The 11,966-nt window shown below is 58.9% G+C and overlaps 1 protein-coding gene across 1 annotated transcript; it reads left to right on the forward strand.

Moving 5' to 3' along the window:
• Nucleotides 1-2,893: 2,893 nt before the first annotated feature.
• On the forward strand, nt 2,894-9,368 carry DGCR6L (DiGeorge syndrome critical region gene 6 like). The gene is made up of 5 exons (XM_069100932.1): nt 2,894-3,086; nt 3,537-3,697; nt 3,967-4,067; nt 5,617-5,757; nt 8,041-9,368. The coding sequence occupies exons 1-5, from the start codon at nt 2,977-2,979 to the stop codon at nt 8,122-8,124; spliced, it is 597 nt and encodes a 198-aa protein (XP_068957033.1). The 5' UTR covers nt 2,894-2,976; the 3' UTR covers nt 8,125-9,368.
• Nucleotides 9,369-11,966: the final 2,598 nt, after the last annotated feature.

The following is an 11,966-nucleotide window of genomic DNA, read 5'->3' on the forward strand; positions in this document are numbered from 1 at the left end:
ATGCTCACATGCACACACAACACACTTATGCACACACTCACGCACACACCACACAGTCACACACATGTATGCACTCACACACTCATGCACACACACGCACACACTCATGTACACACACATACGTTCACATGCACACACACGCACACACAGGTGTGCGCACACATAGGGATGTGCTCAGGTTTGTGTGCACCTACAATACACAGGTCCTCCTCATTCCCCTGCCCCCCCAGACCCCCAGGGGAGGGAGCTTGACCCTTGGGCTGTCTGACCACTCCTTGGGGAGGGTGAGTAGGCCTGGTCTGGAGTCTGGAGCAGGTTGTATGTCTGCTTCCTTTCTACCTCCTCGGGGACTGCCTGTGTGTGCAGGGTAGCCAAGAGGCCGAGGGATGGACTTATCTTGATCTCTGGAAGAAGCCTCTGTTTAGGGTCTTCCTCTGGCTTCTTGGCCAAAGGATTCTGAGGAGTCAGCACTCAAAGGACCCTGAGAAGAGCTGCTCACCTTGGACAAGGGTCAGGCCCCTCAGGAGCCTCAGCCCAGCCCTGGCAGGATGCTGGCCACTCCAGCACAAGCCACTGACAACAGTCATGACTCGCCTACTGGAGAAGGGGGCCTGCCTTCCTCTGACCACCAACACTGACCCCTGACTAGCTACCACTGCCCCTAGTCGAGCAGGGTCCCCCTGCCTCCTCAGACATTCTAGCCCCCAGACTCATGCAGAAGGAGGCTCGCCTTCCTCTGACCACCAACACTGACCCCTGATGGGCAGGTAAGCCTTTGGACCTCAGGAATAGCCTTGCCCCCATCAGACCACCAGCCCCGATCCCAGTAGAAACTCTGAGGCCGTTATCCTTTGCTCTTGGAGGGGGGAGCTGGCAAACACCACTGTGGATGGTGCTTCCCTGCCCTCTACACAAGCCACAGTGACTGAAAGACCCATCAATGTCCAGTGTGTGTGATGGCTGGGTCAGTGGCAGATTCAAGGAGAGGTGTGAGCATCCCTGTGCACCAGGGACCTTTCCACGTGGCCTACAGCTGAAACATCCCATCCTGATGGTCTCCCCTGGGGATGGCACCTTCCCACTTTTCTGATTTTCTCTTTGCATCGTCAATGTTTAGCAAGATTCTTTGTATGTAAATAATAAGTTGTCCGTCTTCCTTCCTTCCCTCCTTCCTTCCTTCCTTCCTTCCTTCCTTCCTTCTTTCCTTCCTTCCTTCCTTCCTTCCTTCCTTCCTTCCTTCCTTCCTTCCTTCTTTCCTCCCTCCCTCTCTCCCTCCTTCCTTCCTTCCATCCGTTTTTGACTCTGAAAAAGAGACTGAGGCTGAAGACTTTGTCCAACTCTGTTTCATTTAAATCCAACTCTCAGGGCCAGTCAAGACATCAGCTCGTGATGTCACTGGCCCTCTTCTAAAAGGAAGGAGGAACAGTGCTTCCTTTGCAGTAAACAAGGGGTTGTCGACTGACACTTCCTGGCCAAGTCACTCCACCTCTGTCTGCTCCAACTTCCTCACCTGTAAAATGGGGACACTGACAGCATTTACTTCCCAGGATTGTTGTGAGGATCACATGAGATAAAATTTGTAAATCACTGGGCCAGCCTTGAACTTGTATGTAAGCATCAGCTGTTCACTAGAAGTCGGGAGCGGTCCAGGCATCCTCAGCCACCACCCCGGGACATCGCACACTGTGTCTTATCAGAGCCTGGCAGGTGCAGGTGTGCTCACCCCCATTTCACAGATGGGAGCCCTGAGGCCCAGTCCAAGGCCACAGAGCTAAGCTGCCAGGCCGGGCCTTCCAACTCCCTCTTCAGAACTCTGCCTGAGAGCCCAGTAACGAACAACACCTTTGTTAGACCCTGAGCGCCAGCCCGGAGGCGCCATCGGAGGCTGAGTGCGGATCCCATGCTTCCAGAGTCCCTGGGGGCTCAGGCCGTCCCAGCTCTAGCTGAGCGCTCCAGCGGGTAGCGCTGGCTCTGCGGTCACTAGCTCTGCCTCAGCTCCCACCTCAGCAGGAGTAGGAGCAAGGGCCGACAAGAACCGCCGCATGCTTTTGTTTTTTATCCCGAGCTTAGAACGGCTCCTGGCACACAGTAGGCGCTTAATATGTATTTCAAGGGGTCAAACCCAACTGTTTCCTCTTCTACTCTGAGGGCTGCTGCTGGTGCCTCCCCCAGCTCCCGGGGTTTGCCCTTGTTGCAGGGGCGCCCCTTCACCTCGTCTCCCCCATCATCTGGCTCCCATCTCCGAGCCATTGCCCTGGCCGTGCCCTCCACCCGGAGCGCCCTCCCTCCTCATCTTCCCCGTGGTTTGGTCGTTTTCAGTCAAGTCAGACTCTCCGGCCTCGCTGGGGGTTTTCTTGGCAAAGGTGCTGGAGTGGCTTGGCGCGTCCTCCTCCAGCTCGTTTTACAGATGGGGAAACCGAGGCCGACAAGGTGCAGTGACTTGCCCAGGGTCCCCCAGCCTCTAAGCCCCTGAAGCTGGATTTGCACTGGGGTGGGCGCTCTGTGCACTATGGAGCCCCCTCGCGGCCCGCACCCTGGGCTCCGCTCAGCTCGCGAGCCGCCGACCCTTCAGGTGCGGTGATTTCGTGCTCCTGCGGGGGGGGGGGGGGGGTGAGTTCCTCCAGGGCCCGAACCTACCAGCACACAGTAGGTGCGCAGCTGGACTTTAGTGAATTACAGCCGGGGCGGGGCCTCGGGCAAGGGGAGGGCTCTAGCCGCTGAGGGCAGGGTTTGTGTCTAGAGGGAGGGGTGCAGCTGCGGCTGCGCAAAAGGGCTCAAAGCTGCACGAGTACTGGCCGGGAAGGGTGCAGCCTCTTTGTGGACCCGCACTTGCGCAGAAAGCTGCGGAGGCGGTGGCGCTGTAATGCGCAGGCGCAGACGGATCCAAACCCGCTCCCGAGAAGGCGGGGCAGCCTCGGTGTAGCGCTGCGCCTGCGCATAGTGCGCGGGGCTGGAGCCGGGCCCCGGGCGGTCCCTATGGAGCGCTACGCGGGGGGCTACGAGGAGGCGGCGGATGGCACCCGGCAGCAGGAGCGGCACTACCAGCTGCTGTCGGCGCTGCAGGGGCTCGTCAAGGAGCTGCCCAGGTGAGCGCAGGGCGGGGCGCCGCGGCCCCGAGAAGCGCCTCTCCCCCAGGCCCCCAAGCCCCCGGAGCTCACCGACCTCCGGCCACCCAGCTCCAGGAAGCTGAGACGTCTGGCCCTGCCTGCCGGGGGCGGTGCCCCTGACCCCGGGTGCCCTCTGACCTCTGACCCCCCCCAGGCTGTGGCTCAGACCCACAGCGGGCAGGACAGCCCTGGAGGCAGCGGGGTCCCGAGGTCGTGTCTGGCCTCAGGCGGGGTGGCCCTGGGCGAGTCCCCCGATCTCCGTGGGGAGGGTCCCCGAGTCCCACCAGAGGCGGCTGGTCCTGGGGGCTCCGCGGGGGAGCGGGCCCGCGTCTGCTGGGATCGGCCCTGCAGGGTCCGTGGGGGTGGCGCGGGGGGCGGTGCGGGCGCCCCCCACGGCCCCGCGCTCACCTCCGCGCCCTGGCCCCGCAGCTCCTTCCAGCAGCGCCTGTCTCACAGCACGCTCAGCGACCTGGCGCTGGTGCTGATCGACGGCACCGTGTTCGAGATCGTGCAGGGGCTGCTGGAGATCCAGCACCTGACGGAGAAGAGCCTGTACAACCAGCGGCTGAAGCTGCAGAGCGAGCACCGGGGTAGGCGGCTCCGCGGTGGGAGGCCTTAGGCACCGGGAGGCGCTTCCAGAGCCTCTGCTGGGGGAGGCAGGTGCCCGCCCAGGTCACTGGGTGTCCCTGCCTGCAGCCCCTCACTGCCCCATAGACGTCAGCAGCTCCCCACACGGCCCCTCTGGTGGGTGCCACCGGCCTCTTCCTCCCCAGGCCGGAGCCTTCCGTCCCGGTCTCCCGTCCCTCTCCTCACTCCCGTGGGCCCCAGCCCAGCGCCTGCTTCTCTCTTCCCCCCGCAGTCCTCAAGCAGACTCTGCTGAACAAACACAAGGAGGCCCAGCAGGCCTGCAGGCCCCACAACCTGCCCCTCCTGCGGGCGGCCCAGCAGCGCGAGCAGGAGGTGAGTGTGGGGCCGGCCCCGCTGCCCTGGGCACCCCCCGCTCGCCAGCCACCCGCCGGGGAGAGGGCAGATCTGGGTGACTTTGAATGCCCCCCCCCCATTCTGGGGTTCCTAAGAAACCCTCCCCTGAGCAGCAGGTCCTCAAGGCTGCCTTGTGTGGGGTTGTGGGAAGATCCGGTTTCAGCTCCTTCTTCTGCCACGAACATGTTGTGGGACCTCTCTCTCCTTCCCTGGGCCTCAGCTTCCCCCTCTGTACAAGGAGGAGCTTTGGGACGGCTGAGAAGGTCCTGCCCAGCTCGGGCGTTCTGTGACTTGGGGAGTCATTGACTTGGAGTTTGATTGGGATCTGGGATATGGATGCCCTGTCCTCCTCAGTCCCCTTCCTTGGTGGAGCACCATCGGACCTGGCCACATTTCACTGGTGAGGCCGGAGAGTGGTCAGTGACTTTTCTGACTCCAGCATGGCCCAAGCTGGGGAAAGCAGGCCCGTTTCTGGGGGGCCTTTTTGAGCCCAGCTTTTGGCAGGGGGGCTGCCTTGTTCCCCTGTTGTCACCTTCCTGGGCCAAGTTGCTCTCCCAGCCTCATGGGGGGCCATTAGGCACCCCCTCAGATAACCGAGCTGGCCAGCATTGCATGGCAGTGGGTGGTTAAGAGGGGCCGGGCTCGGCATGCTTCCTCACTTTTCTAGCAGGCCTGTGAGGGTAAAGGTGAGAGGAGGAGATGGGGGCAGGGCAGCCTGTGGGGGGGAAAACAGGAAGGAAAGAGTTTTGTGACTTTTGCCCAGTGGAGAAGCCTGTGAGGGAGCGTGGGGTACCTGGAAGGGGATCTGTGGGTGGCCTCAGCCTAGAGAGAAGTGACTTCTCTGAGGCCACCCAGGGAACTAAAGAGTTCTGCTCTGGTCTGTGGTTACGGGCATGCCTGCAGCCCTGTCCCCAGGCCCAACCCCTGAGCTGCTCTCCTTCCCTCTCAGCCCCTTGCCAGGCTTGAGCCTGGAGCAGTGAGAGGGTAAGGTTTACCATGAGGAGGGCAGATGTGGTCATGCTGTTGCTTGGGGACAGCACTGTCCCCTCTACTGCCCAGGCTCCCCCAGGAGAGGGGCCCTCCACTCAAGGAGAGGGCCTGCCTCTGCCAGCCCCGCCACGAGCTCCCTCTGCTCTCCAGGGTGTTCGCTGGCAGGCCCTCTGGTGTTGGCAGCACTCCTGCCTATCTTCTGGTCCTCCTTCATCACTGCTGATGCCCAGGGTGGTGGAGAAAGGTCAGAAAGTCTGGGCAGATGCAGGCTCTGTGCCCTGCAGAGCTGTGTCCTGGGAGTGGGCAGGAGGAGTTGAGAAGGTGCCTGGGTCAGCAGGGCCTTTGTTCACACCTGTGGGTGCTGACCAGAGGCGGCTGGGCCCTGAGTCCAGCTGGGTGAGCAGGGCAGGGCACACCACCTCTCTTTGGGCTGCAGTTTCCTCATTTGCAAGCCCCCCTCGGTGTGATGTTGCCAACTGCAGGGGCCCTGTCGAGGTCCCGGCTTCTTGTCCTCACCTGTGGCCTCCTCTTACTGCAGGCCGTGGAGCATCGCATCAGAGAGGAGCAGCGCATGATGGATGAGAAGATTGTGCTGGAATTGGACCAGAAAGTGGTGGATCAGCAGAGCACCCTGGAGAAGGCCGGCGTCACGGGCTTCTATGTCACCACGAACCCCCAGGTCAGGGCCGAGGGGCTTTGGGCAGCCCCCTCCCTTCTTGGGGCACGTTGCCCGCCATCAGCTTCTGCTGCCTCATTTCACCAGGAGAGAGAGCTTGGCAGAGTGCCAAGGCCTGGGTTCGAATCCCACTGCTGCCATTACATGGCGCTGTGACCTTGGACACAGCAGAGGCAGCTGCTGGTGGCACAGTGGTTAGCTCACTGGGCCTGGGCAGCTCCAGTCTGGCCCCAGACCCTCACTCTGGGTGACCTGGTCACTGCACCGCTGCCTGCCTCAGTATCCCAGTCAGCTGGTGTTTGTGAGGCAAACTGTAAAGGCCTTGCTGTTCTTAGAGGTGCTAAGGCTGACCCTTGGTGGCTCATAAGACACTTGTAGAAAGGCAGAGGACCATGCTAGATCCCCAGGGTATGGCCCGAGGGCCCTGGGCCAGCAGCATTGCCGTGGCCCTCCACTTTCCCAGGTTCTTGGCCTGAAGTCTGAGCTATCTGTCTGGGGCCCGAGGGGGCCATCTGGCAGCTTCAGCCCCTGTCGGTCCCTCGAGCTCCTCCATGTATTGCCTGGGCTGGCTGAGTCCTTCTTGGTGGGGCTTGCTTCCCTGGGGGGAGGACGGTAAGGTCTGTGCCTTTGTGGGACGGCCCTGGCAGCTAACTGCATATCCTCTCTCATTCCCCGTGCTCTTAGGGAAGCCTTCCCCTTCTCCCTCTGGCTTCTGCCACAGCAGGACCCTCGTCCAGGGAGATCTTTGTCCAAGTCCCCTCCCTCAGCGGTCTTGCCCTTCTATGGCCCTGGGGCTGCCATGCCAGTGCAGACCTCAGCTCTGCCGCTCAGAAGTGTTCCTGAGTGCTGGGCAGACTGTGGGGGAGGGGCCACGATCTCCTCAGCCTGGCAGACAGCAGCATTGCCCTCAGGGTGGGAGCCCTGTGGGCCGCAGCACCCACCATCATGTGATGTGATTTCACCATCATGCGCAGCCTTGGCAGGCCCTCAGTGGCCCTGGCAGGTCATGGGTGCCTAATGAACGTGACCACCCTCCGACAGTACAAACCAGAGAGAGGGGCCCGATTCTTCTTTCTCTGAACAAATTTAAAAGAGACTCCAAAGGAGGGTCCTGCAGACTGTACCCAGGCAACAAAAGTAACGTGTTAATTGGCTTTACTTTTTCAGGGTTAATTAGTATACCAGAGTTCATTCTTATGAGCTTATATTCTGAAAGGAGGCCTCGGCAGGACTGCTCTGCCACGGGCTGGGACCCTTCTGGGTCCTCCTCTGTCTGACCTTGCACACACTACATTCTAGCTTGAGCCCGGCCTGTCTGCTCTAAGGCCCAGCCCCTCTGGCCCCTCCTGGGCCCTGGCCACTCCTCCTTAGTGGGTGTAGAGCCCCCCAAGGGTAGGGAGCCAGGAGGCAGGATCCGGGAGGCATGGTTCATCCTTGGATCCCAGCTCTTTAGAACAACGTCTTCCTTGTGGATACAGGGGCTTGAGAAATGTTGATTGAGTTGGGTATCGCCTTGGACTAGTGTGATGGCTTGGCCACAGCACATGGGGGAGAACAGTGATACTTCACATTTTTAGGTCACCTGTAGGTTTGTAATACACTTTTTCTGATGCCTTCTGAGGCTTCTGTGGATAGAGGCCAACTGAACCTGGCGGCTGGAAGACCCAAGTTCAAATATGGTCTTTGCACTTATTAGCCATGTGATCCTAGGCAAGTCCCTTCACTACTTTCTGCCTCAGTTTCCCCAGCTATAAAATGGAGGTAAAACCACCTGCTTTCTAGGGTTGTTGTGAAGATCAAATGACAGTGTATTTGTAACGTGCTTATTAGCACAGTGCCTGACCCATGGCAAACCCTTCCTTCCTGCCTTCTCTCCCTTCCTCCTGCCCTCCCTTTCTCCTCTTCCTTCCTTCCCTCCATCCCTTCCTTCCTTCTTCCTATTCCTTCCTTCCTTCCCTTACCCTCTCCTCCCTTTCTGTATTTTAGATCACTTAGATCAGAAGTGTAAGACTCCCTGCCCCCACCAGGTTAAAACGTAATTAGAAAATGTTTAACAAAATAAATGTGAAACCAGAACAGCACAGATGATGTTAATTTGTGCCTTTCTAATCCCATAAAAGCCTTAGGAGTCCAGTTCTAGTAAGTCTGAGCCCCCTGCCTCCCATTTCTTTGTACCAAATCCTTACCAGAATATGACTGTTCTCAGGCCCTCCCCCACGCTCAGCGCAGGAAGAGATCGAGGCCTAAATTTCAGCCTTAACTGTTGCTTGTTCCCACTGCTCATAGGAACTGACCCTGCAGATGAATTTACTGGAGTTGATTCGGAAGCTGCAACAGCGGGGATACCAGCCTGGAAAGCCCTTCCCCTGAGCATGGCCACGACGCCTCTCTCCCGGCGGAGGGACTGGAGAGCCCTCACCTCAGCAGAGATTCCTTGGCCTTTTCCTTCCAGGAGACATTTGGCAGGCAGCTTCTTGGGGCAAGACCACCTACCTTTCTGGAGGGGTTTCTAATTAAAATCTGAACTCGGAGAAGGATGCCCCATGGTGACATCTTTCTCTGGTGGTCATCTGGGAAAGAGCCTCCAGCAGTGGCCTGGCGCCAGTCCGTCTGCCCCTTGGCCGTGTTGGCAGCGAGGGGACAGTTCCCATGGTGGTCTCCCTGCTGCTTCTGGTGTGCCAGAGGGGGGTGGGTCCTGGGTCCCTCATCTGGGGACCCCTCAGAGGCTAGCTGGCTCCTTTTGAGGCCTCTCCTGTGGGGACACTGCCCCCTGCTGTCCTTGACCATCTAGAGCTGAGCCCAGCCTGGGGCATTGCTGTCTCTGCTCTGATAGCATAACTGTGTGACCTTGGCCAAGTCCTGTTGCCTGTTTCCTTATCTTGAAGACAGCCAACAAATTCATCAGGATGACCAGGGTTCAGGGCGCCACCCCCATCCTGGACCAGATGAGTCTCATCATCTCACACCCCTTCCCAAACACCCAACCGACACATAAGGGCCCCGGTGTTAGCCTTGAGCCGGTGACTGATTTGGGAAGTCCCCTCCAGCCTTTTTTTCGAAGCTCTTTGCTCACGGCCACCTTGGCAGGCCAGGCACGAGTGTAGCTCTCATTTTCCTGAGGGGGAGATGAGACTTGGGTGAAGTGACTTGCCCCCTTAGCCATAGTCTTGAGTCCTGGGGGGTTTGGCCAGGTCTGGGGCACCTGGACTTCTGGTTAGCCCCTCCCAGTATCTGTCCCCTCGCCCAGCCTCCTGCTTAGCTGATCGCCCCCAATCAGAAGTCACCCCTCCCTGTGTGATTCAGCCTTCGAATAGTCTGGCCTGTCACTTCTAATTAATATCACACTAACGTTGGAACTATGAAGAGAAGATTGGCGTGGCCCTGCGCAAAGATGAGATGCGTGTTAGTTTAAATGTCCACTCTCGGTATACACGTATGTGTATGTGTGTAGATGGATCTGCGTGTCCGTCTCTCTTGCCTTTCCCCCTGTCTTAGATGTGAGCTCCATGAGGGCAGGAACAAGGTTTTGACGCTCTTTCTCCGTGATTATCTACTGAATAAATGATGAATTTGAGTCATGGCCCAGGGCCCCTTTGGGCCCAAGCCAGTGGGGAGCCTGCTTTGTCCTTTCCTCTCTTCTGCTTGTCAGCCTGGCCAGGGGAGGAGGCCTTGCTTCACAGGCCACAGGCTCCCCCTGTCCTAGACTTCTTTGGAGCTGGTCCTGAGGATGTGAACCGACAACGCTCCCTTGTCCTCTAGGAGCCTCTGAAGGGAAGAGGATTCAGCCCTGGGCCTTGGGCCTCCTTGCTGGGCAGTCAGCCTCCTGGGGCACAAGTGCTGCGGCTGAACCATCACATTTTATCATTTATCTGTAAGGCAGTCAGGGTTAAGTGACTTGCTCAGGGCCACACAGGCAGTAAGTGTTGAGTGTCTGAAGCCAAATTTGAACCCAGGTCCTCCTGACTCCAGGGCTGATGCACTATCTAGTGTACCACCTAGCTGCCCCACCTTTTGGTTTTAAAAAACATTTTTAAAAAATGCACTTGGTCATCAACAAGACTAAGCTATTTTTACAGAATATTACATGGCTTCTTGTTAGAAAATGACGCATTTTGGTTTTTACGGCCCTGTAGTTTCTGGATGTCACTGCCCTTTTCCTCGTCCCACACACTGAAACTTGCCATCTAACAAAGGAAAATGGTTAAGCCACGGCTGGCCAGGATGGTGGCCTATGGCATGCAGCATTCTGTGCCCACAGACCCCCGCCTCTGCTGACCCCCCCCCAGGTTCTTGGGGGAGCCCTGTGGTAGGCAGCATCGTGCTGGGTGCTCCAGGTGTAGCTGTCCTGTGATTTCATTGGCACAAGGACATGCCTGTGAGTTGTAGCTGGGCTTAGCAGCCTGGGGCCGTGAAGTGATCGGCTCAGAGTTGGGTCTGTCCTGGGTGCGATGTGATGCCAGAGCAGCTTGAGGGCCATTGGCCCGCTCTGCTGCCGCCGCTCCATTGAAATCACAGCTGTGGTCCAGGCTGCCTTTTATAGGTACTAAGAGGTCTTGAGTTCAGGTTTTGCCTTCTCTACTTAGTGCTGTGATCCTTGGCACTGCACCCCTTTGCCTCAGTTTCCTCATCTGTAAAATGGGGACAATAAACCCAAATGAAGTGAAAACACTTCATAAACCTCCAGGTGCTCTTACTATTACATATTGGCCTCACCACTGACCAGCCTTCCTCTGGCACCCGCAGGGCCAGGAGGGCAGCGGGCACGGCCCCTTTTAGCCTGCTCCTCTGCACCCATCCTGCAGGGGCTTTCTCTTTGGAGGACCCTGAAAGGCCCCAGGTTACCTGCCCAGCTGACCTGAGCAATGGGCTTAGAGGGTTGTGTGGTTCCCTGCCATCATCTGCGATGAGGACATCAGCTACCTCAAGGGGCCACTCCTTGCAGCGACACCTCAAAGCCAGGTTCTGGGCAGAGTATGGGTGGCAGGGCCTGGGTGGGGGTGGGCATTGCCAGGGGCACCTCAGCAGCAGGCATGCCGCAGCCTGCCCTCCTGTCCAGACACCAAAGGATGGAGGAGTGTCTGTGTGACGGGCTTCAGCCCAGGGCAGGATCAGGACTCGGCCTGGGAAAGGGCGAGGGCTCAGGCCAGGCAGAAGTCGGGGAGCCCCAGCCTGGGCCAGAGCTCCGGCTCTCATCAGGCCAGCTTGAGCCTCTCCTTTCTCTCCCAGGAGGTGGTGCTGTCTCCCCACTCCTGGCTGCTCCTAATACCGAGCTAGGCAGAGGCCGTGCTTGCCTCCCTCAGGGAGGAGCTGTCCTACTCACCAGCCCAGAGCCCTGGGGGAGGGATAGGCAGGTTGTCCCTGGGGCTGGCCTGGGGAGCCATCCATTCTCCCCACCCCAGACCCCTCCCTAGATGTCCCCCCACCTCCTGCCTTGTCCCTGCGCCTGCTCCCTCCCTGCATGGGAAGGCCATCCCTCCTCTGCCTCCAAAGGGCAGGGGCAGGGACAGGGGTGGCATCCTGTCTTCATCACCTTCCTGCCTCAGCTCTGCTCCCGGCCCTCAGAGGCCTTCTGTCTTTGGAGGGAGATCATCCATGCCACCAGCATCACCATCTCCCTCTTCAGGCCCCTTCCAGAGCCTTTAGTATCTGGCCTGGATTGGGGCCGGCAGGGCCAGCAGTCTGACCTCCCAATTGTGGAGCAGTTTCAGCAAAGTTCCCCTTTCCCCCGGCTCCCCACCCCATTCAGGCCACATCCCAGATGGCCCATCTCTGGACAGCACTGTCACCAGAGTCCAGCCACAACTGTCCTGGCTTTCTCACTCGAGCACCACCTGCCCTCAGCCTCCACTCGTCCCTTGACCCTTCTGCTCGGGCCTCCATGCCTAACCTTGAAGAGTGGCCAGACGTAGGAAGAGCATTGGCCGCAGAGGGGAGGACCTGGGACTTTGATGGCCCCTCTAGGGGACAGGCAGGCTCCCAGACCCCAAGGTTCGAGGTCCCCTGCAATGCTGGGCCACAGGATGCTTCTAAGTGTTCAAGGTCAGGGTGAGGGCTCAGTCTGCTCTGGCGATTAGGCTTTGGTCTATGGTCAGGTGGGGATCAGGGAGCATTCTGGGATCAGGGTCAAGGCTTGATCTCTGCCCTTTATTTCCCCTTCTCCCCCAATGGGTCACCTTGGAGGGAGCCCTCACAAAGCCAGGAGGCCTTGCTTA

Source organism: Petaurus breviceps, unplaced genomic scaffold (genome assembly GCF_028583685.1).
Source record: "Petaurus breviceps papuanus isolate PSGF00001 unplaced genomic scaffold, PetGlider_PUasm1.0 428, whole genome shotgun sequence".
In the NCBI taxonomy this organism is placed as follows: domain Eukaryota; kingdom Metazoa; phylum Chordata; class Mammalia; order Diprotodontia; family Petauridae; genus Petaurus; species Petaurus breviceps.

Excerpts from the sequence above, each read along its gene's own strand:
- DGCR6L (XM_069100932.1), top strand. The coding sequence starts at position 2,977 with ATGGAGCGCTACGCGGGGGGCTACGAGGAGGCGGCGGATGGCACCCGG. Across the intron at positions 3,698-3,966 it reads GCTGCAGAGCGAGCACCGGG|TCCTCAAGCAGACTCTGCTG; the intron begins GTAGGCGGCTCC and ends TTCCCCCCGCAG. Across the intron at positions 4,068-5,616 it reads CCCAGCAGCGCGAGCAGGAG|GCCGTGGAGCATCGCATCAG; the intron begins GTGAGTGTGGGG and ends CTCTTACTGCAG.